The sequence below is a fragment of the Pteronotus mesoamericanus genome, unplaced genomic scaffold (genome assembly GCF_021234165.1).
Source record: "Pteronotus mesoamericanus isolate MK-2021 breed Mesoamerican mustached bat unplaced genomic scaffold, CSHL_Meso_final contig_171, whole genome shotgun sequence".
NCBI classification, from domain to species: domain Eukaryota; kingdom Metazoa; phylum Chordata; class Mammalia; order Chiroptera; family Mormoopidae; genus Pteronotus; species Pteronotus mesoamericanus.
Window position 1 is genome coordinate 538,025 of NW_026555070.1, and position 26,958 is coordinate 564,982.

Below are 26,958 nucleotides of genomic sequence, written 5' to 3' on the forward strand. Positions count from 1 at the left end.
CTTAAAGGAGGCCATGGCACATAGTAGGCACTCAAGAAATGTCTGTTGAGTAAATAGCCACATACACACGTGAATACACCGTCCATACACACTACATATTGCAAGGGGGTGCCCCTCCCCCTGAAAACCCAGAATTATCTTCTGGAGGGTGAGCTCCTTGTGGTACAGGCTTCCCCCACTAGGTGAGTGTTCTAGGAACCCATCTGTATCTGTGTGCCAGCTGGTGTCATTGTGAGAGGCTGTGTTTGGCGTCAGCAAATTTTTTTTTTTTTGAAGATTCTTTCAACGCCATAGCCCATTTCATGACAGGGGATTTACCAGTGCGCCTGCCCACACAGCACTGGGTGTTTAGCGGTTTTTGACCAAAGACAGCAGGACCCCCATGACCCACCCTCCCTAGTCATTCGATCTCACCCCGAGCCACTTTTTGTGTGTGTGTGTTTCCCTGGATTAAAAAAGTCCCCAAAGGGAGAAGATTTCCCAACGTGGAAGAGGTGAAACCAACCAACCAACCAACAAACAAACAAAATATGGCAGAAGCACTAAAATGCATCAAAATCAGTGAGTTCAAAAACTGTTCTGAGCAGTGGAAAAATGTCTCGGTAAGTCTATTGCATCACATGGAGAGCACTGTGAAGGTGACTGAAGCTTAAACACACAGGAATAAACATACACCTTTTTATAAATAAATTCCGGCCTCTACGGGCCCCTCGTACACATGGCCACGCGCACACAGCCCGGTTGCCACTGTCAAGCGGAGACGCTGTGCCCACAGACACACGATCACAGGAAGGAACCCCGAAGCCCACAGGCATGCCTGCGGTGGGGGACATAGGGACACATAGACACACACACCCAGACAGACTCCCGTGGTCCCAACATCAAGTCCTCCCCACAGCCAGGTGACACTTGCCCTGGTCTGGAGCCAGGGTCCTAAAGGGCGAACCTCAGCATCCCTGGGAGCGCACAGCCAGGTGATCCAGGGCCGGCTCTTAGGAGCACTCGGCTGCGGGGTGTGAACATCCAGCCCCCGATGGAGGCAGACTTCAGAACCCTTGCTGCCCAGTCTTGGAAGGGACTCCAGACTCAAAAGTGATGGCCCCCAGCAGCATGCTTCAGGGGCTGGAGCAGGGGCAACGGGGTGGGGTCCTGGTTTTCAGGAGGCCTGGGCTCCCCTTCCGCTGCCACCAGCCCCCGAGGGGCGCAGCGCCCCGTCTGACCCTCGGGGCCATAAGCTGAGATCACGCTCTTGGTGCCTGTAAAGTGCACCCAGACCCCACCTCGGGGACTCCCCTCCCAGGCCCCTCCTCCTAACTCCAGTGTGGCCTGGGCCTGGAGTGAGATCCTTGCGTCTAAAGTGTGTCCAGAACCAGAGGAGACAGCCCTGGTGCCCTCTCCTTCACTGATTTGCAGGTGGGGACACTGCCTTGTACCAAGGACCTGATGTGTATCCCTCTGTCTCCAAGTCCCACCCAATTGCTCCCCTGTAACTAGTTCCCAAGAAGAGTCCCCTCAGAGCCCTCAGCTCCAACACAGCCACCCTCCTGCCCCACAGGGCAGACTTGCAGGTCACATCTCACTGCATATTTGACCTTGGCAGGCAAGCCCCATCCTTGAGCCTCTATTTCCGCACTCACCAACTGCTCAGCCCCCTGTGGTAGCCAAGATTCTCCCAGTCGTAAGTTCCACAGACCCTACTTCAAGCTATTTTGAGTGAAAGTAAAAGGAAGTTTCTGGATTATGTCACTGGACATAATCCATGTGATGCATTATGTCACTGGAGGGGCCCAGGGCTAGAAGAGCAAATCCAGGTATGGCTGAACCAGGGGTCTCAAATGGCGTCTCCAGGACTCAGCTCCCTCTGCGATCTGCTCTCCTCGGTGGGCTTCACTCTCCAGCAGCTTCTCCTGTCCCAGCTGCAGGCTCACATTCTCCCCGTGGGGCAGCCCGAATGGAGGGGGGGAAAGAGAGAACACCTTTGTTTTCTTGGTTAACCCAACAAAATCCACAAGCCTAAGTTTCGCCGGTTGGAACTCACTTGCCCCACCCTGTGCCAAATCTTAGGCTTTGATTGGTTGGGGCTGGGTCATGTGTCCACCTCAAGCCAATCCCTGATTAAGACACGTTTTCTTTCTTAAAAGAAAGAAAGAAAACTGTTATTCCTTGGAAGGGGCTGGTTAGGAGCCCTCCCAGGTCCCTGCCGTGGTGGCGTGTGGATCTCCGCAGTCACCCGTGCCTTTTTCTCAGCCTCCAGAGGACTGGAGCCTGGCCTTCGCCGCACCCGAGCCCGGGAAACGCGCGAGCCTGTGGTCCCGCCCCCTGCACCCGCGCCCCGGAGCGCGGCCAGCCCTGCGTCTCCCGCCCCGGCTCCTCCGTGGCGCTCGCGGGCCGGGGGCGAGCTGCTCCGGTGCCGGCTGCTGTCTCTGCCCCCCCGAAGCGGGAGCCGGCGCCGACCCGCCGCGAGGCCGCCTCCCTGCAGCGGACGAGGTCGGCAGTAGTTCAGGAAAGAACGTTGTCCTCAGCAGATGGTGGGGCAGGACCCCAAAGCCATCTTGAATTTAATCACAGATTTTAAACCTAGCACATAACACTTCCTGCACATTGTCAGAAAGTCTTACTTATTTTTCCAAAGAAGGAAAACTCCAACACTGGAGACCAGGGCTGTCCAACACAGCAGCCACGGAGCACTTAAAATGTCGTCCTTCTCAAGTGAAATGTACCTGAAGCGTAAATACACGATTCATTTTGAAGGCTTAGTACCTCCCCCAAAGTAAAATATATCAATAACTTAAAAATATAACCTACATGTTGAAGTGATAATATTTTGGGTATATTATATTTAATGAAATGTTACTAAAGTCAATTTAGTCTGTCTCTTTTTTATCTTTTTAATGTGGCTGTTAGAAAATTTTAAATTAAACATGTAGTTCATATTATATTTCTCTTGGGAGGCACTAGACTTACAGAGAAAATTCCCTATGTGCATTGTCTCATTTTTATCCCCAGTTTTCAAGGTCAGAGAGACACAAAGAGGGCTTTCAGACACCCAGACAGGGCGCGGGCGTGGCGATGCACGGACATGTACGTTTCTCTGGGCCGGCATGCGTGGGAGCATGTGAATGGGTGTGCTATGTGCATGCATGAGACGTGTGACTGAGGGTGTCCGGGAGTCTGTGTGTGTGCAAGTGTGTGTTGTGAGTCTGGGCAGGTGAGCAGGTGTGCGAATAAGAATGAGTCCGCTTCTGAGTGTTTCTTCAGCGGGGTCTCCAGGCTGAGGAGACAGCGGTTCCGGGGAACGTCGAGGCGCAGGTCGGGCCTCCCTTCCAGATGTGGGCGTGGAGTTCAGCGGTAGCACCGCTAACTTACACCGTCCCTTCCCTCCGCGGGGCCTGGAAGGAGTGGAGTTTGGTGGAGCGGAGTGGAGGGTGGGACTGCGGCAGGGGGGCGGAAGGGAGGTGCGCGGACCGGGAACCCTGCCCGAGGCTGGCGGCCCCACCCCGAGACACGGGGCTCTGAGGGGCCACAGCGTCTCTCCCGAAAGACAGGAAGATGAGGTTCAGCCACGAAGACACACACGCACACACTGAACACATGCACATGGCTTCCTGTAAAGTTCCTGATCACTAAAACAAATGATTTTTATTGAATATAATTGACATATAACCTATAAACTTAAGGTGTACGTGTTAATTTGCTACATTTATATACTTCAAAGTGATGCTGTAGCATTAGCTAACACCTCTTTCACAGGCTCCTGATCATTCTGTTCTGTCTCTGGGTCTATGGGCTTCTCTTCTTGGTCCTCCCTGAGACTCCGGGTCTCCTAAGACCTCTCCCGACTGGCGGTGTGAGGATGCTCCAGGGTGAGAGGGTTCTGGATCCCTGAAAAGAGGAGGCTGACCTGTCTTTCTTCACACAGCCCAACCCAGAGGTTTCCTCATCTGCAGTGACTCCTTCCGGGGGTGAGGATGTGTGTGGACAGACAGGCAGACTGGGGACCATGGCCGCTGAGGAACTCCACATGAACCCGGGGGCCAGGAGGCAGGAAGCAGCCTCCAAAGAGAAGCCCGGGGGAGCCTCAGCCAATATGAAAGGTTAGGCACCTTGGCACAGGGCGCGGGGGTCAAGAGGGAAGGGTTAGGATGGGAGAGGGAAGGGGCTGAGGGGGGGCCAGAGGGCTTTTTTCCCACCCCAAAAGGCGTGTGTGCATGTGTATCCCACAGACACTCACACACCCTCTTCTCCTAACTAAGGAGCAGATCTTAGGTCCCACTCATTACCTTTTGTCCCCAGAAATGTGTTGAGTGGAAGGGTCCAGTGAACCAAGATTTCTAAGCCCCGTCCCATGCTCACCCCTACCGCCCACCCCCACCCCAGAGCTCAAGCAGTTTTACGAACCCTCCCTACTGACCCACTCACAGGTGTAGATGACCCTGACTATGAGAATATCACCTTCACCTTCAGAAACCAGGACCAGCAAAAGGGCAGCTACTCACCACCCAAGAGTGAGGGTACGCAGTCACCTACCGGCCCACATCCCACCGCCTGGGGGCATGGCGGGGCAGCAGGCAGCATGCGGGGGTCGGGGCCGTGGTGTGGGGTGTGGCGGGGCCGAGGCTCGCGTGTGGCGGTGGCCGGGGTACCTTCGCAGGTGGTGATGACGATGGTAGTGGTGACTGCGTAGGTGGGGTTGTTGGTGCCGCCGTGGGCGATCATGATGGTGAGTAGGTGCCAATGTAGGGGATTGAGAAGGAATCACTGGACAGAGCAGGTGAGGGTGCTGTTGGTGGGGACAACGGCAGTAACCATGAGCACTGCTGTTGGTGGCTGTCGATGACGGCTACTGCTGACACTGGTGATTGTTGGTGACGGGAATAATAAAGGGGGCATGACGGTGACAGTGTGAGGACCAAGTGCTGGGAGTGCAGGTCAGGGCGCGCGCTGGTGGCAGTGTTGTCGATGGTCACTGCTACTGAATGGTATTGGGAAGAGTGGGTGCAGGTGACAGAGCTCTCGGTGGTGCTGGAACCAGCACTGACAGTCCGAGTGGCGGTGCCGAGACCTGGGGGTCACTGGCCCTGCCTCTGTCCCAGTCCCAGCCTGGTCCAGGCCGTCCTCGGACTCTGCCCGGGCCCCGCCCTGGTTGCACACAGCCGTCATGAGCCTGTACATTCTTCTCGCCCTGCTTTCCATCATTCTGTTGGCCTGGGTCCTGGTGAACAGTGAGTGGGCTTTCAGTTTTGTGGGGGGGGACGGGGTCTGGGGCAGGAAGGAGGGGTCCTCGGGAGCAGGGGAGGCCCAGTGTCCCCACAGTTCCCCTTTCCCCTTGTTCCTCTCCCTTCCCCCAGCCCTGCTGCCAGGGCCGCAGAACTGGGGCACTTGAAGGGTTTTCCTATCTGCCATCCTGAACAGATTCTGTGATGTCCCAGGAGCTGCTGGTCTTGAAAAGGGAGCTCTGGAATGGTGAGTGGAGGGCCGGGGGGAGGCCGAGGGGCCCGGGCGGGGCAGAGAGAGCAGCAGCGACACAGGCGCCTCCACCCCGCCCTCAGTCTCCGTCTCAGTGCACGAGTGCCAAGGAGAGCAAAAGCAGGGCTGGCGCAGGGCCCATCAGACAGCCACGGAAGCCAAAGAGGGCCTTCGCAGGGTCCAGAGCGACGTCCAGGCCGGGAACGAGAGGCTGAAGGCGCTGTCAGCAGGTGCGTGTCGGGCTCTCCACCGCGCGGCTGCGGCGCTGGGGAACCTGAGGGGCCCCCGGAGGTCCCGTCCTCCCAGAGGGCAGAGTGTGGAGGGGCGGTCGATGTCACCGTCCAGTGACTCGGGGGATATTTAAGTGCTGTGTTCTGCAGCACCCCAGCCTCGGTGTTTGGGCAAAGAGGGGCCTTCCAATAAAGGTGGGGGCCTTGTCTGAGGCCCCACCCCAGCTTTCTCCTCCCCTCCCCCCAGGCATAAACCAAATCAAGAGTGAGTTACAGAAAATCTCCCAAATGCTGCAGAAAATGCCAAATCCGTGTAAGCTGGGGCCAGGGGAGTTTGGAGCCCTGGCTTTGACCCTAGCCTCTCTCCCAGGAGGGTCTGCCTGGTCTCCAATCTCCACCTTCCTCCTCCACAGAGTCCAAACCTCAGTAAGTGAGAAGACATGGAAGCCCTTGCTGCAGCCTGGAGGACGGGGGTACCTCCCAGTAAAGATGAAACATGGGGCCCCCAGCCTGCTCTGACCCTGTTCCTCCTGCCCACATATAGAAAATCACATGGTGCTGAATGAATACTGCAGAGTTGCTTGTGTGCATGTGTGTGTGTGGGGGGGAGTAAACCTTTCATGGAGGGTGGGGATTTCATGTGTATTGGGTGAATGTTGAGTGTAGGCGTCACAGTGTGGTGTGCACACCTGTGTCACTGCCCATGTGACACACATCTGTACTGCAGTGTGTAGTGTCATGCATGTCACAGTGGGTGGCTGGGGCCACGGGGACCACAGAAGTGTGTCACAGTGAGTGGGGTGCTGGTGACGTGTGTTACCCATGCATGTTTCACTCTCACTGTGAATATACATGACGGTCCTGCAGTATGTTGTGTTGAAGCCCGTCATGGCTGATGTGTGTGGAGCATACCATGGGAACGTATCTTTGTAATTGTAGGTGTCGTGGTGTGTGCCCTGTCACCCCCTGTGCCTACGTGAACAGTTGTGTCGGTGTGTGCCTGATTATGTCACCGAAGGTGTTCAGAGCATGTACATATGTGTGCCTGTTTGATTCTGCACTTGCATTTTGTGATAGATGAAAATAAAGGCCAAGGGAAAACCACGTGATGTTCAGATCTGCTACTGGGGCGACGGAGGTGGGGCGGGGGGGGGAGGGGCCTTGGGGAGGGTCTGCAAGTGTTTGGACTTGGGGAATGGGGAAAGCAACACAGTAAACAGGTGGACGTTATACCAGGAACGCTGGGGACACGAGCGTGTGTCAGAACCATGTCCTGACTGCGTGCTGTGCCAGGGAGTAATTGAGTCTCTACGCTCTTGAGTTTGCACCCATGAGAGTTTGTGGCCTGAGATGTATAAGTGCGCCCATGTGCCTCTGAGACAGAGACGCGTGCCCATCGTCAAACATGTGCCCCGAGCATGTGACCATCCATGCTGCTGTCCTGAGCACGGCCCAACCAAGGCCCGGGAAGGCCCAGGTTGCTGGTCCGCCGTCCTGGGTCGCGTTCCTGACACGCGTGCCCCCGAGCGGCGGGTCTCGGAATCACAACACGCGGGCCCCGCCCCCACCGCTGCCCTCCGCAGCGCCTGCGCACGTAGGGCCTTTTACGGCGGCGTCGTAAAGCAGCTCCGCCGAGTTGAGGGCCGCAGTTCCCGGTGAGACTTTGCCCGCCCGCGCCCCCTGCTCACCCCGGGCCTCGGCCTCTCCCGGCCCCTCCCCGCGGACCTGTGGTTCCTGGGCTGGGGTCTCGACCTCAGCGACCCCGGACCGCCCGCTCTGGTCCACCCAGAGGGAAGCAGGGAGGGTGGACGACTCCTCCGTCCCTCTGCCCGCTCTGCGCTCAGGATCTTGGGGTCCCGGCCTTTCCGCGGTTCGGCTCACTACTCCCCATCGCAGGCCAATAGAGGCTGCGTCTCAACACAGCCTCTCCCGTCTCGCGCCCTGGGCCCTCCCCATGTAGGCAGCCACTCACCCGGACGGGGGCGTCCTGGAGCCCTGGTACCCCACTGCTCTTTCCATCCCCGACGCAGACATCTTGGGGGCCGTACCAACATCCCCAGACCTCTCCGGCCTCTGGCCCCGTCCTGCCTGGTGGTGCTCATCTCCCTCTCCGGATCCCACCCTGGGCGGCAGCTTCACACCTGAGTGGGCGAGGGTGGAGGGGAAGAGAGTGTGTCTCAGCGCTCTTGGGATTCCCCGCACTCACTGCCACCCCCACCGCAGAGCCACAATGTGGAGTTCTCAGCTTCCCCTTGGGGTTTTCTTCTACAGCCCCCTTCCGCGCAGGGATGGAAGATCACAGCGCCCCCTCCTGGCTCCCGTAAACCCCAGATCTCACGGTCAGTCCCTTCCCTCTTGTCCAGCCACCTTTCTGGAGAGCACAGGGGTAGGGGGCTCCCAATCTTCCCCTGTCCCTACCCAATCTTTCTTACAAATGTAGGTCCATCCTTGTCCCCAAGGAGGTGCGCTTCGTGCATGACAAGTTGGTGCTGCCCCGCCCAGGGTTGGAAGGGTTCCCAGTGTCCCTTGCTTGTTTGCCCTGTGTATTTCGTTTGTTCCCCAAGCTTTCAGTCCTGGCCGTTGGTCTCTACACACCCCCCCTAATCCCACCTTCAGTGTTTCTGGCTTTCCACTGGGGAGAGGCAGGGACATTAGCTTCACCCGCAGGAACTCAGTGCTGGGGCCACGCCAGAGCCCTCTCATGGCCCCCCATCCTTCCTTGGCCTCTGCGGACCCTAGGTTTGACATCCCCACCTCCATGCACTAGTTTTCTAGTTGCTGCAGCAGGTGGCAGAGGGGGCACAAAGGCCCTTTTCTTGCCCCAGCAATCACCTTGGGGTTGGGGTTTCCCCGCCCCGTTGAGATCTCATTCTTCACCCTCCTCCCACCTTATCCCCCAAGCCCTTTCCCGACTCCCTTTGTCCTTCATTGGCTAGGCGTAGTTGTGGCGAGATTCGTGCACAGGTGAATGCCCTTTTCCTTCCACTCATCTCTTCCCACGTGGGAAGTGAGCGATAGAGCACATGGGGTAGGTGGAGGGTCCCAGGGCTCCTTCTCTGTCCCCTAACACTGGCGTTGCCTGGTCTCCCCGCAGGCAGGGCGGCAGCAGCATGGAGGCACGCTTTACACGCGGGAAGTCGGCGCTGCTGGAGCGCACGCTGGCACGGCCGCGCACCGAGGTGAGCCTGAGCGCCTTCGCACTGCTCTTCTCCGAACTGGTACAGCACTGCCAGAGCCGTGTCTTCTCCGTGGCCGAGCTGCAGGCACGCCTGGCCGCGCTGGGCCGCCAGGTGGGTGCGCGTGTCCTAGATGCGCTGGTGGCTCGTGAAAAGGGTGCCCGACGGGAGACCAAGGTGCTGGGCGCCCTGCTTTTTGTCAAGGGCGCGGTGTGGAAGGCACTTTTCGGCAAGGAGGCCGACAAGCTGGAGCAGGCCAACGACGACGCCCGTACCTTCTACATCATCGAGCGGGAACCGCTCATAAACACATACATATCGGTGCCCAAGGAAAACAGCACGCTCAACTGCGCCAGCTTTACGGCAGGCATTGTGGAAGCGGTGCTCACACACAGCGGCTTCCCGGCCAAGGTCACAGCACATTGGCACAAGGGCACCACACTCATGATCAAGTTCGAGGAGGCCGTCATCAGCCGAGACCGAGCCCTTGAGGGCCGTTGACCCCACTGAAGATAAAGGATGAGAGATTCCCCCTTCCCAAGTGTGTCTTGTGTCTTGTGTGGGAGCCTCAGAGATCCACCCAACATGACCCCGATCCCTGCCCCAAGCTGGTGAGGGAGGCCAAGGTCCAGGCTGTTTATTCCATGGGGAGGGCCTGCTTAGACCTAGCTTCAGCTTTCAGATTGGGTTGGGGGAGTCCAGGGGCAGGTGGGATAGACCAGGCAGAAGGAGCTGCTGGAAAGGGGAGATGCTGGCGGCTTCTGGAGTCACAGTTGGGGGCTGACTATAGGATGGAGAGGTGAGGGGGCGGGGGAGGGACCAGACTAGGAGAGACTCCTTTAGACCAGGGGTTAGCACACTTTCTGCACTAGGACTAGGTGAATAGTTCATGCCAGCAGTAGGTCAAGGATTGGGTGTGGTTGTGTCCCTAGAAAACAGGCTGACCACTGCTTTAGGCTTGCTACTCAGAGCGTGGTCCAGGGACCAGCATTGTCCTGGGGAGTTTGTGGGTAAGGTAAACTCTCAGGCCCACTGCAGACCTAAGGACTCAGAGGCTGCGTTTTAGCAAGACCCTAGAGGGTTCCTATGTACCGCAGTTTGCTAGGGCGCAGAACATTAAAACTTGAGTGACTGGGTGCCACCACCACCCCCTCCTGAGGTTCAGATGCTGCAGATTTGGGGGGGCCAGAAGATTTGCCTAACAAGTTCCCAGGAACTGCCGGGGCACCAGATGCTGGCCTTCGAGAACTGTGGCCTGAGACACCTGGCTCCTGAGGAAGTGGGTGGGCTCGCTTCAGAATCATCTGGATGCTTAAAATAGTTTGAAGTTAATTTCTAAATACACGGTTGATACACAGACACATGTCCCGTGTTTAAAAAATACTACACCTCAGGCGTCCCTCCCCCTTTTGCCCACCAGCCCGGGACCCTGATCACCCCGCCCCCCCTGTAAACCCTGCCACTGCTGGGGAAACTTGTCCCGGCTTTCCCTGTCCCCTGGCCTCCGCAGGACCTGACCAAGGCCATTCTGAAAGGGAACCTCAGGTGCATCCTGCAGGGCCCTCCTCGCTGCTTACAGAGGCTGTGAGGGCGGCATGGGCGCAGCTTTTCGCTGTGCTGTTGCAGTGCTCACTGCACAGGGCGGCACGAGAGGGGAGCCCTGGGGCTCTGGCCTGGTCGGAGGGGCAGCCCCAGTCCAGCGAGAGGCGATGAGGCGGGTCGGCTTGGCGAAGAAGGTAGCACATGTCCACAGGACAAGTGCAACTCCTTGGCACTCCGGGTGTCTGGCATGAGCATGGTCAAAAAAATAACTGTTGGCTGGGGGAGGGGAGGGCTCAAGGGAGCTGGGAAAGGGGTGGGCAGGGTAGCAGCCTGGTGTCCAAAAGAGCTCTGGGGGTTGGACAGGGATGGAAGCCGCAGGCCAGAAGAAGGAGAGCCAGAGTGTGTGGTGGGAGCCCGATTTTGGAGGGAACTGCAGGGGTTACCTTCAAATTTAGCGCCCGAGGTCCTCAGAGACCCTGGTAGGAGCGGCTTCTAGGGGCTGCTGGGAGGCTGGGGGCCAGATCGTAGGAGAGGCAGGAGGCAAGAATGAGAGCCATCCCTGCAGGCCTGGCGGTGAAGGGTGCCCAAGAGAAACGGAGGGGCGGGCTGGTCCCCAAGGGAGGGGATGCAGGAGACCTTGTAAACCGGGGTGGGGGAGGTCCCAGCGTCTCTCTCCTGGCTGAGGATAAGCAGGGACATGTGGAGAAGGGGCAGGCTTGGAACAAGCTGTAAGACGTGGGGCTGGGCACCCATTTGGGGCAAGAGACGGCAGGGAGAGATCAGGCAGCTTTGGCTCCCATCACAGCGGCTCGGAGTTAGAGGCCCCAGGCGGAGGGAATGGGGCGAGGAGGAGGCGCCGGGCCCCAGCCCTTTGGAGACTCAGGCAGGCAGCACCTCCTTACTTCACAGGCCCCAAAGCAGCTTCCTGAAGAGGTCATATACGCATGGTCACGCATTAGGTAATTTGACATTTATTGAGTGACTACTATGCCAGGTGTTGGGGACACACAGAACAAAACAAGGCACCTGCCCTGAAGCCGCGCTCTAGCCAGCAGAGATGGGCCGCGCCTGATCAGTGAGTCCAACGTTTGCTGAAGGAGCGCTGGGGTGAGAGCACGCAGTGGGGCAGAAAGCCAGAGCTGGAGTGTCATTTGAAGCGAGGGGGTGCTCCGGACAGGCCTTGCTGAGCGGGGGGCTGCACGGGCAGAGGCGCCGAGGCTGGCGTGAGCCCGAGTGTGCGAGGAGGGAGGAGAGGGAGCTGGGGTGTCAGGGGGCGCATTCGGTAATGGCGAAGGACACTCTGAAAGGCTTGGTACGGTGCGAGGGAGGCCTCACCGGTTCAGGGGAGCGAGGGTGGGCTGCACTGGGGGGCGGATTTGGACCATGGCTTGTGGCAGAGCCCACGGCTCTCCTGTGGGCTTGGAGGGGCAGCGAGGGGCGGAGGTGGCGAGGCGGATCCCAGTGCTGGCCTGAGGGGCCGGTGGCGGGGGCCGTGGGGCTGGGCCGTGGGCTCCCCAGGGGGAGGCCTGAGGAGCCGCCGCCCTTCAGCCAGCCAGCGCTTTGTGAGCGCCTTCTGGGCCCTGGGCCCTGTGCCTGCGCGGGCTCTTTCCCTGCCGGCCGGGAGGGGAGTCAGGCTGAGGGCGGGTGCTGCTTCCCGCTGCGGCAACCCCGGGGGCTCGCGGGCCTGGCGCTCTGCGGGAGCCCAGGGCTTCATCTCCAGCTCTGCCTACATGCTCCTTGTAATGAAACGGGGGAAGGGGGGGTCCAAATGCCACTTCAGTTGTTCCGGGGCTGCGAGGCGGCCTCAGGCAGCAGCCTCCGGGAAGTCCCACCCTCCACACTGGGAGGCCAGGGCTAGTGAGGCCCCCCCCAGGAGGGCGCGCGCTGCAGGTGGGGCGGGGCGGCCTGGCTGTTGGGCTGTGGTGCCAGGGCAGGGGCGGCATCTGGGGAGGACAAGGGCCAGGGCTGCTCCCAACCCCTGCTGACAGTGGGGCAGGGGTCATGGAGGAGACACACAGGGTCTGCGCTGGCCTCCGAGCTCCCTGCAGAGCTGGGCGGCTGGGCCCCCTGCCCTTGGCAGGAGCTCCCAGCCTCCATCCAGGCTGACGGTGGGGTTCTTGAGGAACTCTGAGCACTTGGAAACAAGGAGGCGGTGACAGCTATTTGGGCTGAGGGGAAAGGGACAGGCCCTCTGGGGAGTTGACAGGAGCCAGGGATGGGTCAGCTGCCGTCCTCTGGGCAGGAGAAAATGTCACCGGGACCATTCGGCCATAGAAGAGGCACCCAGGCCTTGGTTGGGGGCCTCGGCAACCCACTCTGGGCTGACTGGTCCCGTGTTCGAGGCGGGGGATCCCAAAGAGGGAGCATCTGGAGGGCAGGTCGGGGGCTGTCAGGGCCTGTGTCTGGGGGACCGAGGCGGGAGGGGCAGTCAGCACGTGGCCAGCCGGTCGCACACCCAGCCCCCCAGGGGGCTGCTGCAGAAGGCGTCGTTCCACTGCCCCGAGCCCAGCATCATCACGCAGTCCTCGCCCTGGCCCCCGTTGTTAGGCTCCCCTGGGCGCCAGTTGCTGGAATGGGAGTCTTTGGGTCACCATGGGCGGGGGCGGGGGCGCACTGCCTTCAGCCTAGACGTGCCCCTCTGCTCAGGTCCCCCCATCTCCGTGACCCCCAGCCTTCCCCGGCCCCAGCCCAGGCCTCCCTCCGCACCTTGACCATATCCTGCCACTACAACCCAGAAACGGCCCCGCCTCCAGGCCTGGGACACATCCCCCACGCGCCGTGTCCTGATCACAGAGCGGCCCCCCTCCCGGCCTGGGCCTGGAGCCATCTGCTCGTCACCCACCCCCATCCCACCGCTCACCTGTACTCCAGGGGGCTCCCGTCCATCCAGACAAACTCCCCCTCTATGTTCAGATCCCGAAGGCCGATCCAGGAGCCCTTCTTGTTGACGTGTTTGGCCAGGAAGTCCTGAGGAGCAGAGCAGGGCTGGAGGGCTGGGGAATGTGCGTGGGTCCCTCTGCCATCCGAGAGGCTGTGTTGGGGCTCCACCTCCCCCCCTGGCCACCTTGCTGGCCGCACCCTCTGCAGAGCCCAGGCCCACCTGCTCCTCCTGGCTGTGGATGCTGACCAGCCGCCCTTGGAGTTTGCTGCAGGCGAACCGCGCCTGGATCCACTTCTTGGCACCCTCCCCGAAGTAGTAGCACTTCCGTTGGAAACTGACCCACCTCTCAGGGCACATGTCACACATGGAGCCTGGAGTGGAGGAGAGGCTCAGGGGGACAACTGTGGCGGACGCCAGAGCAGGCACCATGGCTGGGGCCGTGGCAGACGCCAGGGCGGGCGCCAGGGCTGGGGCCGTGGCGGACGCCAGGGCGGGCGTCGGGGCTGGGGCCGTGGCGGACGCCAGAGCGGGCACCATGGCTGGGGCCGTGGCGGACGCCAGGGCGGGCGCCGGGGCTGGGGCTGTGGCGGGCGCCAGGGCGGGCGCCGGGGCTGGGGCTGTGGTGGGCGCAGTGGTGGACATCACGGTGGGCACCGGGGGCACAGTGGGCGGCAGCATCTCTCCTGGAGTCACTCTTGGGTCCCGGGCTGAAAGCAGACCCCCCCCCAGAGCCTAACAGGACTCTCGCAGGCACTTCCTCCCTGGGGCTCCGGGGCTGAGCGCGGGGCGCCGCTGCGAAGGGCCTGCACGGCGGGCAGAGCGGCAGCCATGCACAGTGCCCAAGCACCTCTCGGCCACCAGCACTCAGCCGCCAGTGACACCACCGTGAGTGCCTCTGTGGCAGCAGCACTTCCGTCGCCTGCGCCATCACCCCGTCTCCGGCACAACGCTCAGCAGCACCTCCACCGCCCGCGTCCTCCCCATGAGCATGTCCGCGGTTAGGAGCACTTGACCGTCGGCACCATTACCACATCAGCCTCCGGCATCAGCAGCCTCTCAACGGCCAGCCCTGTGTCCCCAGGCTCTGCCACACTCAGCAACAACTTCATCACCAGCATCATCGTCACCGACAACTCCCAGCAACATCCATCCAGCACCGGCACCGCACCAGCCACATCTTAGCCACGAGGCGGAAGCGCCGCCGAGGGCAGGGGTGCCAGCGCTCCTTTACCCTGCGCTGTCCCCGCACCCCGTCCCGCCAGCACCCCCACACCAGCACATGTGACCGCTTTGCTTTAGGGGGTATTGACTTGATTTTCTTCTCATTGGCCAGGAGAGGCTGTGAGAGGTGAGGAGGGGTCTGGAGGGTGGGGTCCCCATGACCTTGACCCCGAGCCCCCTCGGTCTCCCTCCCATTGGTCCCACCCCAAGGAAGCTCACAGGCACTGCCCCTGTCCCCCGGCGCTCCCTCGTAGGAGTTGAGCCCGCTGCCACTGGGTCCGCTCACTCATGACTTAAAATAGACTTTCTTAGAGTGACCTTGGGGGGAACTGTGCGAGGGGCCTGAGCCCACAGGAGGGCAGAAGCCCTGGGCGGACCAGAGCTGGATGTGCCGCTCTCTCGTGAGCAGTGACCAGCGCGCAGGCCTCTGCAGGTGCCGCCTTGGGGAAGGTGGCATGGCTGTGTGTCGTGGGTCATGGAGAAACAGTCCTGGAGCTGGGGACCCATCATAGGTGACCCTTCAGAGTTCACTGGCCCGGGTCCCTTGCCGCGCCCCCCAGTCCAGCAGGCGGCCCCTGCTGGGATCCCCACAGCCAGGCCATGCCCCCGGGGGCCGCGCTCCCTCACCCGGCACGGAGCCTTCCTCTTTTTTCACCCAACTGGGCAGCTGGGGCTTCCCAGGGCTGGGAGGCCAAAAACGTGGGGCGAGTGGGAGTTCAGGTTAAAGGCACAATGACTGGACGTCTGCCCTCCCTGCTGGCCTGCGGGGGCCGCCTCCATGAGCTGTGTGCCCACCAGCGCTGCCCCGTCACGGCCACCAGGGAGAAGAGGCCATGGCGCCCCGCGTCTCCACTGCCGCCGAGGGACCCCACAGCCCTCTGGGGGCGTCAGGCAGTCTTCTGGGGGCTGTGGCCATGGGCATGCTAGTGTTGGCCCTCTGCTGAGCCATGGCAGGCAGGCCAGACCAGCACAGGCCCCGGAGGCGGCAAACACAGGGCTGCTTTCACCTGGAGCACACACGTGGGGCCCCGGCCCCCGGGCAGTAGAGGGGAGCAGCTGGCCTCACAGGGGCTTTCTCGTGTGCCCCCCGTTGGCCCTGCTACCCTCACACACACAGCCCTCCACGCTGTCATGCACACACAACTATCCTTCACATTCGGACACACACTGTGCTGTGACATGCACACACCAGCACACCTGTGGGCACAGACGCACACACTCACCGTTGGACACGCGAAGCTCCATCCATAGCTTTGACACCTCCTCCTGGAGCCTTTCCAGCGAAGTCAAGGCTGCACGTCTCTCATTCAAGCCTTGGGGGGTTGAATGCGGGTGGTGATCACAGGCGAGCACGTGGCCCCTCTGCGCCCTTCCCTGCCCGCAGACCCTCCCAAGCCTCACCCTGGGACTTGAGGTTGCTCAGGGCCTCTCGAAGTCCGTCCAGGTCCTGGGAGAGCTCCGAGTCTGACGGGGGGCAGGGCGGGTGTCAGGAGGGATGCCTGTGGGTCCCGAGGTCCCCGTGGCTCTGGGACCCCACCCCCATCCCAGTCTCTCACCCTGAGTTTTCATTCTCTTCTGTTCTGCTTGGATTTCCTCCATGGTCTGCAGCACCTGGGAGGCTGGTTGAGGGGAAGGGGCTCAGCGGTAAGCACGTCTGCCCAGTGGCCCCCTTGGCTCTGAGCATGGCGCATCAGGGCCACCTGCTTCATTTTGCAGTTCTCAGGGGGTCTGGACACTATACCCACATGGCATCCAAGTCCCTTTCCTCTCTTTTTCCCAGACCCACAGCAGAAATCACTCACCCTGGGATTTCTGGGCCATCTGGTCACCCTTGTGTCTTTCCAAGTGTTTGGAAACCTGAGAGACTAGGGGAAGGAGAGGGAAGGTGTGTCTTCAGGAGCCAGGCAGGCAGGTCCTCGAATCCCCCACCCCTCCCACAACACCAAGTTCAGGGACCCCCTCACACAGTCACAATGACTACAGCTTTTTGTTTCTTGCCTTGGTGGCAAAAGCACTTGGGAAAGTGCAGGCCACAGAATGAATTTGTGTACCTTGCCCCTCCCAGAATTAACTACAGAAGCGGGAGGCATTTACTGAAAGCTCACTGGATGCCAGGTGCCTGCTAAGAGCTTCACAGTCTTAGCCGCTCCCCCTCAGAGCTCTGAGACAATGCCCACTTTACAGGTGACCCAGCAGAGGCCAGCGCAGCCTCGCCACACTCCATGGGGTGCTCCTCAGAGCCTCTTGGTCACGAGCCACTGAGTTACCCCTGCATGGGGGGGGGGACTCAGGCTGACCCTCAGTTCCTCCCCCACATCTGACAGTGGTCAGTGGCAGAAGCAGGACAAGAACCTGGTGTCCAAGCCCCCCCAACCCTGGCCCCTCCATACTGTTCAGGGCAGTGGTGTCTCCCAGCTGTTTCAGATCCCGTTCAGTGTTCCAGTCTGGGCAGGAGGAGAGGAGAGGAGAGGGAGGGCTTCTCATATGCCCCCGCCCACACCACCCTCCCCCCAGCTGGGGACGGAGGCCTTGGGTGTGCCATGTGAGAGGTGCCCACGGCGGGAGGCGGGGTGCTGAGTGGGAGTGGGGGCTCTTGAGAGCGGAGGAGGAGACGGGGTGGGGGAATCCGGCCCCGAGGGCGGCGCTGGGCTCCCCGGGATCGTAGAGGCGGGGTCCGGGAGGGAACAGGGGAGGTGGGCCGCACGGGGCTGGGGGTGTCCTCACGCCACAGGAGAAGCAGGGTCAGCAGCCCTGCCCACAGCGCCAACAACACCAGCCCCAGCAGCGCGATCAGCGTCCCCGGCCTGCAGCGCCGCTGCCTCCTGCGCAGGTTCAGAACGTCTGCCGGGGGCGGGGTGGCGATGAGGGGCACGCGGGAAGGCTGGGCCCAGCTCTGCTCTTCCCTGTCGCCCAGAGCCCGCAGGCCTGGGAGCCCGCCCGGAAGCAGCCGGTCTCTGTGGACCCCCGGCTTCCTCTGTACCCCCTCCCTCACTCTATCTTTTGTGTCCGTTTCTGCATCTGTGCGTCTCTGAGTCCGTCCCTCCACCCACCCAGCCCAATGTCTGCCGCTCCTTCTGTCGCAACGCCTGCTGTCTGCAGGCCTGACTCCGGGCGAGGTCACTGTCCGGAGAGATGTGCCCAGGGCCAGGCCTGAGACCCCGCTTCCCTGTGCCCCTCCTGGTGTGCTGCCCCCCTCCCCCAGTGCTCACCTGCGGCCCTGGTCCGGCCTGCAGGCTCAGCTGCCCCCACCATGAAGGACGGGCCCCCAGCCTCACCTGCAGGGGACTGGGCCTGCTTCCCCTGGGACCCCAGCCCTGACCTGATGCCTGTCTCCCACTGGAGCCCCTTCCCTAAACACAGGACGCAGGGCCTCCGTTCTTCCCCGTATCCGAGCCTGTCCCCAACCCCAGGCCTCACCCCAGGTCCCGCCCCCCAAACTCTACCTTGATGCTCCACTGCAGGTCCAGGCCCCCTCCCCTCATCCTGGCTGTGAGGACTCATCCTGGGGAAACTCACTTGCTCCCGGTCCCCTCCGCTTGGTCCCCAGGTCCTCGGGGACTGCTTTGTTCTTGTTTCCGGAGTGTGAATCAGAAGGGGGAGGTGCCCGGGGCTTCCCTTTCTGCCTGGCTCTGGGCCAGGGGGGCCACGTGGGGCTCATCTGCCCCCACAGGGCGGGTCTTTCCTAGACTTTCACTTCTCCCCAGAGAGGACCCGCCAGCCCTCTCCTCTCCTGGGGGGGGGGCAGGAGGTCAGGGTCAGCTCCAGAGAGTCCTCTCACCTGAGTAGGCGCTTTCTTCCATGGCAGCCCTGACTGGATCCTCCCAGGGATGGGGGGCTCACCGCCTGTCAGGGTGGTCCACGGGGCAGTGGCGCCCCAGCTCTGGCCGGGTCTGCGTCTTACTACTGGAAGGTCAAGAGGCACAGTGAGCAGGAGCTGGCTGCGCTCAGCTCACAGCTGGCGGTCGGTGCTGCAGTGGGCGGGGAGGTGCAGCTGGCGTGCAGGGTCGAGGGGTAAGACCAGAGCTGAGTGCCCCAGAGCCCATCCCATGCGAGGGACTCAGCAGGCGCTCACTAAGTGTGCGCCCATGGGATTCGGGTAAGTGGCTGAACCTCGAAACCGATTTCCTCATTTATAAAATGGTGACATAAAACCCTGGCCAGGTAGCTCAGTGGGTTGGAGCATCGTCCAGTACGCCACGGTGGCAGGTTTGATCCCTGGTCAGGGCACATACAAGAAGCAACCAATGAATGCACAGATAAGTGGAACAACAAATCGATGTTTCACTCTTTCAAAAAAAATAAAATGATCATATTAATAACACCAATACTGTAGGGTGGTGGTTGGTTCCACGTGACTGGCTGATGTGCTTTGAACAAGGCCTGGCACATAGTAAGCCCCTGAATGCCCTCAGCTCTTGTTAGTCTCGCTACCTGGGAAGCCTCCGCCCGGAACTCAACCTTCCGGAGCCTCAGGTTTTCCCCACTGAAATGGGGGCTGAGCAAGGACCCAGCTCCCGAGGGCCAGGGTCACGTGAGGTGTCACTGTACATGAGGCCCTCAGCACAGGACTGGATACAGTGGGTCTTCAGACACTAACCCTTTTCCAGGCATCTGCTTGGTGCCAGGCCCCGCCAGGAAATGCAGAGACCCCACCACCATGCCTCAGTGACCTCTCCTGCCAAACTTCTGAGACATCTTTAAAGTCGCTTGACCTTAAAGCACTTAACCCATACTGAAGAGCGTGGACTTTGGGTTGGATGAGCCTGGGGGTCACTGGCTGCCCCTCCTGCTGGGCCTGGGCCTTCGGGGAGGGGAGATGTGGGGCTGCCAGGCTCTGATCGCTGGCAGCTCGAACCAAGCGTCCGGCCATCCTGAGGAGGCCCAAGTGTCACCACGCTGTGGCTGGCCAGACCCGCGCTGCTCCAGGCTCCCACCGAGGTGAGCGACTCAGCAGGTTTCTGTGCCCTGGGGGTGACAGGGCTGACTCCACTGGGCACAGCACTGTGGTGCGGGAAGTGCCGCTGTGCAGCCGGCACTCGGGCACTGGGTGAGCTGAGGTCCTGCCCGGGTGAGGCATTTGCTGACCTCCCAGGGCCTGAACCCAGGACCTGTGACCTTGGAGCTTTTCTGCTCAACCACCGAGGCACATGGCCTCCTGGCAGGTGTCTGCTGGTACATGGCGGCGGGGCAGGGCCCAGAAGCCAGGCCACTCTTCTAACCTGAGAGCTCCTGCCTCTGCGTGCAGCCTTCTGCGGCCCCCCAGGGCCCCGCACCATCAGCCCCCAGGGCATGCAACGAACTCCTCGGCTGGCTGCCGCTTTGCCCGCCAAGTCCTTGCACACCTGGAGAGGGTGTCCCTGACACCCGACGCCCACCGCCCCTGCTTGCTTCTCCTGCAGACCTCCTCCTCCTCAGCCCTCGGGCTTCAGCCCAGAGCTCGTTTCTTCCAGCAAACCCACGCCCACTTCCCACCACCGGCCCGACGCACCGCGCGCAGGGCTCACACTCACGCACGCTCCCAGGCACACACTCAGCGGCACTCACATGCAGCCATACACTTGCACGTGGCAAGCACCGCACACTCACACTCACTCACATGAGTCCCGTGCGAGCGCTGTTCTGGCCGCAGAGGCTGCGGCTGCTGCGGCCCCGGAGGTGCCCTTTCTCTGCGAGGGCAGAGCCTTCCTGCTGCTGCTTTCACAGGCTAATTATGGGCTCGCCCCAGGGAAGTGGATTACGCGCTTGGCTTCACCTCATGGGCCCAAAGCCCGGTGAAGTCCGTGCTATTGTTGTCTGCGGGTCTCAGGGGAGCAACAGGTTGTGAGACACCAACCCATGTTCCCAAACTGCTCCAAACTGCTGAAGGAGGTCAGCGGTAGAGTGGGGATTTGAACCAAAGTGACTGGGCAGGAAAAGGCAGGAGAGAGAGGGAGAGGGCGGGAGAGAGAAAAAGAAAGACACATGAGCTAACACGATGAAATTGTGCTCAGGTGTTGGCAGCTGTGTTGTACAGTCTGATTTAGGGGCAGCGTGTCCTAGGCACACTTCTCAGCATCTCAGGTGCAGTCGCACATTTAATGTTTATAATCGCCCGAGGACGTGGAAGCCTCTGTTGTCAATGCGGCCTCGCAGATGGAGGATGTGGCGCTCAGAGCAGCACTGCCCAAGGCCACGCGGTCCCTAAGCGGCAGAGGCAAGACTGGAGCTCGGGCGACGGGAGACTGGGCAGAGCCCTAACCACCCGGCCCCCTCGCCTTGGACTTGCAGGGACTCCTTGACACTTGGCCATCCTACTCTTTCTCCCTGTACCATGTCCCCTGGTCCTTAACTCTGTCCCCTTAACTCTGAGTTGGGGACTGCCCGGTGCCAGCACCTCCACTCCTGGATGGGCCACATTCTCACAGCAGGCTGGACACCCTGGCTCTCACTCTGGAGACACCCACCTGTGCCCAGTCCCAGCCAGATCTGAGCTGGGCCGCCTGTGAGCTGGGAGGGGCCTGGCGGGACTGTCCCCTGGAACGTACCCTCCAGGACAATAGGGACAAGGCTGCCTTGGGCATCACATCACACCGTGTCCCCAGATGGGATGCCCAGCCTTCCCTACCAGTGTGCAGACTGAATGACTCTGCGGGCTGGGGCTACTCCTGCTGTCCCCCCAGATGTCTCTCTGAACCTTGACCTGTGCTCATTGCGGGGGCTTGGACCCAGTGCAGGATGAGCCAAGCGACAGAGAATGACCGCTTTCCGGAGGAGAGAGAGTTGTTAGGTGGGCATCAGAGAGGACTCTGGGGGTGGCTGGGTGGAACGAGGACAGCACTGGGCCTGAGGGCCCTGGGGAGCTGTCACGGGGCCATGTAGGAAAGGGAACGTAGGGAGGGCTGTTTTTGGAGGGCCTGGCAGCGATGGAGACGCGGTGGGGGGCTGTCACCCGGCCAGGGCCGCAGCAGAGAGCCCAGAGCGGCGGCTGCGGGATGCGGCGAGGCTGCCTGGTTGGGAGAGAGACCGGCCTTGGTTAGGGGCGCGATGTGGGGGTGGCCACGCGGGAGGTGCTGTGGAAAATGCCCGGTCTCCGCGAGCGCCTGGACGGACAAGTGGGGCCGTCCCAGCGACGAGGACGCAGAAGAGCGGGCGAGAAAGAGTGGGAGCAGGTCCTGCGGCCGGCGGCGCGCAGGTCGGGCGCGGCTCTGTCCGGCTGCACGCTCGGCCGCGCGGGCCCGCCCACGCCCCTTCGCGCTGGAGGGTGCTGCGGGGCTGGAAGCTCAGCGCGGTTCCGGTCACGCGGCCGCCCCTCCCTCTTCCCCTCGGCCGCACCAACCCCCGTCCCTCGCCCACTGCAGGGGGAAAAGAGGAAGCTGGGCGGGCGGGCCGGCCCGATCGGAGGCAGCCGGGTCTCCTTTCAGGTTAGGGATCCGCGTGCCTGCGGCTGGGTCTGCGCCCCGCCCGCCGCCCGTCGCGGAGCCTGACTCAGCGGGCGCGGGTCAGGGGTCCTGCCAGGCGCGCGCGCGGTCCCCAGGCGGGTCCCCTCCGCCGCCCCAGCCCGGACCCCGCTCGACCCGAACGCGCCCGCCGCCCCGCGCTCAACTCAGAGCCTCAGCACCTGGGACAGGGCCGCCACCCAGTGCCGCGCGAGGAAGGGACCGCGCCGCCCGGACGCCAGCCGCATCCTGCCGCAGTCCCGGGCGGCGCACTGCACCTGCTCCATCTCCCCTGCCGCTGTCAGGAGAGGCGGGGATGTGGGGGGCAGTAGGTGTCCCTAAAGCCGGTCCCTCTCTCTCCGCACTGTTGACATTGGGGCTGGGTGACTCCTCGCTGTGGGGCGTCCTGGGCATTGCAGGTCTTTAGCAGCTCGCCAGTGACCAGCAGCGTCTCCCTCCTCCCTTCCACCCAGCAGTGACAACCAAAAATGTCTCCAGATGCGGTGAAATGCCCCCTGAGGGGGCAGAATCCCCTCCGCTGAGACCACGCTTGGAAGCACGATTGAGGGAGGAGGAGCAGGTGCTGCTTCAGGCTTCGCCTTTCGCTGCCCCTCTGGGCCCGTCCGTCTCTCCACCCGCTGCGGGCAGGTCGCCTCTCTCCTCTCATTCCCTCAGCCCGTCATGGACCCCCTCCTGTGTGCCCGCTCTGGGGAGGCGGCGGAACAGTCCCAGCCCCCCAGGGAGGAAGACAGAGCTCCGTCTTCAGCTGTGGTAAAACAGGCATAGCATACAATGTTCCATTTTTAGCACTTCCCGGGGCATTAAGTGCATTGCTGTGCAACCGTCCCCACCTCTGTGCCCATTAAGCACTAACTCCCACGCCCTCCCGCAGCCCCCTGCCCGGCCCCCCAATTCCTCCCTGTCTCTAGGGGTCTCACTCCTCTGGGACCTCCTGCGAGCGGGCTCGCACCGTGTGTGTCCTGTCGTGACCGGGGTGTCCCACCGAGCGCAGTGTCCTCAGGGCTCGCCCAGGCGGGGGCGCAGGAGCAAAGTTAAAATGCGAGCGTGCGCAGGACGGTGGTGGGCGGTGGAAGCAGGGCGGGGGTGCCGCGCGAGGAGGGGGTTGGGCTGCAGGACCGAGGGACCTGGGGCGCGGGAGGCGACCTCTGAGCAGGCCGCCGCGGCGGGAGCAGAGCTGGGGCCGGATTTTCACCCGTGGTGGTCCCCGCAGCCACCAGGCCTCCCCTGGGCTTCGCCACCTCACAGCCACGAGCTGCCACCAGGCCCCTTGCAGCCAGGGAGGGGAAGGCCACCCCGCCGTCCCCCGGAGGCTTCGGGTCCTGGAGCGGGGCCAGTGGCCTGTCAGCCTCCCCCCGACCTTGCCCGTGCGGCTTAGGCACTCGCTGCCCTCCTCGGGCCTCAGTGTCCCTCACAGAGAAGGACGCTCGACACTTGGCCCTGGCAGGCCCGGGAATCTTGGAGCCTCTCGCAGAACCCCAGGGCTGCGCCGAACTGGGGATTCCAGGGAGCTGGGCTGGGCCCAGGTGACAGCTGCTGTGACCCGGCAGGACGGGGGACGCCGGCGGGGCCTCTCGGCACGCAGACGCAGAGCGAGGCGGCGCCGTCCCTCGCAGAGACACGCCCGTGGACAGGGACTGACGGGCACGGCGCAACGAAAGCACAGGCACGCACACAGACACGCCGCACACACGCAAACTTCAGACGCACAGACAAACGCCACACAATCCAATCCCGGAGGCAGGCGCGGCCTAAAACCACACACAGCACACACGCAGACACGACTCAGAGAGACGTCTACGCAGCACGCGCACCAAGACACAGACCGCGGGGCACAGCCAACCCCTGCGCACATTACGGAACACACACACGCGACGCACACAACGCAGACACTCGGATACACGCAGCGATGCAGACAAGTACACAGAAACACAGACACGACACAGCCGCCCGTGCGCGCGGAGTGGATACGTCCCGCGCGCACCTGCACAGCGCATTGAACGCAAACGTGCGGACCGCCCGACACACCCCGACCGCCTGCGAGCGTCCACACGCACAGGGACACAGCGCAGTGCAACCACGGGCACACGCCACACCACACACGGAAGCACAGACGCACAGGGACACACAGACCCCCCCACCGAGACACGCACAAAGCACACACGTCGGAAACACAGACAGAGACTCGGCGCTCCTGAACCCCAGGCGCAAGGTGAAACCACGCGTGCGCACACAGGCGCGCACGCAACGCGGTCGCACGCACTGACGCAGAAACACACGCGCACACGCGCCCAGGAAGCTGTGCACAGGCAAAGCCACGCACGTGCAGGCACACAGCACGGGCACGAGCCGTGCAGGGACGCGCGTGTGCCCTCGGCTCGGCTTCGGCGGAGCCGAGGGCGGAGGCGGGACAGAAGCCAGAAGCCGCGCGTCCGCCGTGGCCCTCCCGCCCCACGCCGCTCTGCTCCCCGCGCTGCAGGTCTCCCTGGCCCTTCTGGCATCGCCTGGGCGCTGCGCCTGGCGCCCAGGGCCCGTCCTGTCTGCGCTCGGCCCTCCCCACCTCCGGAGCGTCCTCCGTGAGCGCCTCGCTCACTCCCTCCCGCCCTCGTCCCTTCACGCAGCAGCGAGGCTCGGCGAGGCTCGAGGCTCGGGGAGCCGTGCGGGGCCCTGGGGCCGCGGTAGGGAAGGGGCCAGACAGAACTCCCTTGCCCTGGGTCTGCGCTTCCACCCAGAGAGACAGCGACAGCACGTGGTGGCGAGCGCCCTGAGTGACCTGGGGCAGGAGCAGCGGGAGAGCGTGCCGTCTAGCTGGAGCGGTCGGGGCCCAGGCACGGCTCTCTGAGTGGGTGCTGTCTGAGCTGGTCCCCTGAAGGGACTGAGAGAAGCAGCAGCCTTCAGGCATCTAGGGGAAGGGTATCGCTGGCCGAGGGAACAGCAAGGGCAACGTATTGCCCACAGGCCAGGGCGGCTGTCCCTTCCCGCCGGCGGTTGCCCCTTTGCTGGCTGTGGCGCTTCGCGGCCAGTAGACGGGGCAGGCGCGCCGCTGGGGTCGCCGCTCCTTCAGGCCCGGGCCCCAACCCCGCGCCAGGGGAAGGAGCGCACCGCTCCCTGAACCCGAGGGAAAGCGGCCGAGGCCAGCTGAGGAGGGAGCAGGGCTCTGAATCCCGCAGAGCCCGGCCCGGGGCTGTCACGGATGAGGGGGACAAACACGAGTCCTCGCAAACGCTTCTCTGTTTGCGGGGAGAGCAGACCGGGGCACTTCCCTGTAGTGGAGATGCCCCTGGCGCATCCCTCCAGTGGGGAAAGCCCCGTGGCCCTCTGTTCCAAGGCTTTTATTGAAAACCGTACCAGTGGGGCTGGGTGACAGGAATGCACAGGTGACCCCATTACATCAGTATGGTAGTGTTCACACAGAATAGATGATGCCTTTAAGAAGACAAACGGCAGGAACACGCTGGTTTACAGGGGTTCGAGAGGAGACTAGTATGAACGAGACGAGACAGAGACTAAACTTGAGAGCAAAGTAGACACCAGGGCACCTAAGGATACAGGGTTAAGACCTGTGAATAATGTAAATGTCCTTCGCAGCATGAGCTGCCAGAGCTTTGAGGGAAGAACAAAACACACTTCAGAGAATTTAGTTTTAGGCCTGATTTCCCCGGAACCGCCAGATGTGGTTTAGGGCTGATTCCTGCACTGTTTCGAGCCTGAGCCAGGCGCAGGGAGGGAACCACCAAGAGATAAGGAGACTGCTTCTCATCTGCAGTGAGGACTCTGGCCATGTCCAAGCCAAGCTGAGGGGTGCGGGGGCCTTTCTGCCCCTTCTCCGTGTCCCCCAATTTCTTGTCTGCTGCCCATATCGGTCGATGCCTGGCTTAGGTCGCCCCTCCCCTGAGGGGTCTTACCCGTCATTGACAGGGACCATCACAGGGCAAAGCAGAGAGGCAGGAGCTACGCCCCTGCGGGGGGCGGGGGCCGGGCTATGGCTCCTCAGGAGCCTGTTCCTCCAAGGCCTCCTGATTAGTTCCAGCCTTGGGGCCGTCCAGCCTGGGGCAGGGTTACAGCTCCCGAAAGCAGACAGGGCGTTTCCCAGCAGCTGGGCCTGGGACCGCGGGGCGCGGCCGTGCCCGGTGCGTCGGAGGGGCGGCGAGGAGGCCCGGGTGCCCCCCGGAGCGGCGCGAGCCCAGGTGCGGCCGCTGCCTCTCGCCGGGCACCGTATCGCCCAGCACCAGCGCCCCCCGGCCACGGGCCCCCTTCCTCGTTTCTCCTTTGATGTGCCCTCTTCACTCTTCCACGCCCCCACCCTCAGTCACGGTCCTCTCTCCTGTCACCTCTGCCCATCCCCTTTCGGTCCCTTCCCTTGCACAGCAGCTGCGCGGGCACCTGATTCCCACGCCACAAGCTTCTGTGGCTCCCTCCTCCACGCGCCCAAGCTGCCAGCTCCGCCCCTGGAGTTCAAGAGCCTTACGGCTCAGGCCAGGCTGCCCTCTCTAGCCGCACCCCTCGCCCCACTTCCCACAGGCTCCCCGAGGCCGGGCCGCCTCGGAGCTTGGCCACAGCGCGCCCTCCCGCACCCCGGGGTCTGGGCACTGGCGGGCCCCCACGCTCGCGTGCGGAGCCGGGGTGCAGCACCGGTGTGTGCCGCAGACGCCAGGCCAGGGGCCTCCCCGGAGCCCTGCAGTGCTCTGCGCCCCGCTCTCCCCAGCCCCGAGCTCCTGCGCAGACTGCGCTCTCCCAGGCCCGGCAGCTCCGCGAGGGCAGGACCTGGGCCCCTTCCGCGGGGGGCCCTGAGCTCACAGCCACGCACAGCCCTCTTTGCTCTCCTTCCCGACCCTCACCCGCGCACACAGCAGGGCCCGGAAGGCGTCTGGGGGAGGCTGGGGGTGGTCGGGAGGAGGGGACACACCGGTGCGCTCGTCCACAGCTTTCCGTCTGGATGGCCTCTCGAGCCACGGCTGCTGCCTCCAGCGCCCAGGCCCAGCACACGCGCAGAGGCCCGGGCTGGGCCG

At 62.5% G+C, this 26,958-nt stretch overlaps 3 protein-coding genes across 4 annotated transcripts; 2 read left to right on the forward strand and 1 right to left on the reverse strand.

Moving 5' to 3' along the window:
* Nucleotides 1–4,000: 4,000 nt before the first annotated feature.
* Nucleotides 4,001–6,126, forward strand: MCEMP1 (mast cell expressed membrane protein 1). The gene is made up of 6 exons (XM_054566245.1): nt 4,001–4,094; nt 4,422–4,511; nt 5,100–5,222; nt 5,413–5,463; nt 5,562–5,696; nt 6,110–6,126. Exons 1-6 carry the CDS (start codon nt 4,001–4,003, stop codon nt 6,124–6,126), a joined length of 510 nt encoding a protein of 169 aa, XP_054422220.1.
* A 1,173-nt stretch (nt 6,127–7,299) lies between these two features.
* Nucleotides 7,300–9,413, forward strand: TRAPPC5 (trafficking protein particle complex subunit 5). 2 transcript variants are annotated; one of them, XM_054566229.1, is made up of 3 exons: nt 7,303–7,351; nt 7,968–8,035; nt 8,791–9,413. In XM_054566229.1, the coding sequence occupies exon 3, from the start codon at nt 8,807–8,809 to the stop codon at nt 9,371–9,373; it is 567 nt and encodes a 188-aa protein (XP_054422204.1). In that variant the 5' UTR covers nt 7,303–7,351; nt 7,968–8,035; nt 8,791–8,806; the 3' UTR covers nt 9,374–9,413. The 2 variants fall into 2 exon arrangements, with proteins under 2 accessions (XP_054422205.1, XP_054422204.1); XM_054566230.1 differs by lacking the exon at nt 7,968–8,035 and having other exon boundaries at nt 7,300–7,351.
* Nucleotides 9,414–12,677: 3,264 nt separating this feature from the next.
* On the reverse strand, nt 12,678–18,316 carry FCER2 (Fc epsilon receptor II). Its single transcript, XM_054566232.1, has 11 exons — nt 18,295–18,316; nt 17,241–17,357; nt 16,907–16,960; nt 16,319–16,381; nt 16,073–16,135; nt 15,918–15,980; nt 15,740–15,829; nt 13,828–14,002; nt 13,515–13,683; nt 13,275–13,381; nt 12,678–12,981 (listed from the first exon to the last, which is right to left on the reverse strand). The coding sequence occupies exons 1-11, from the start codon at nt 18,314–18,316 to the stop codon at nt 12,843–12,845; spliced, it is 1,062 nt and encodes a 353-aa protein (XP_054422207.1). The 3' UTR covers nt 12,678–12,842.
* Nucleotides 18,317–26,958: the final 8,642 nt, after the last annotated feature.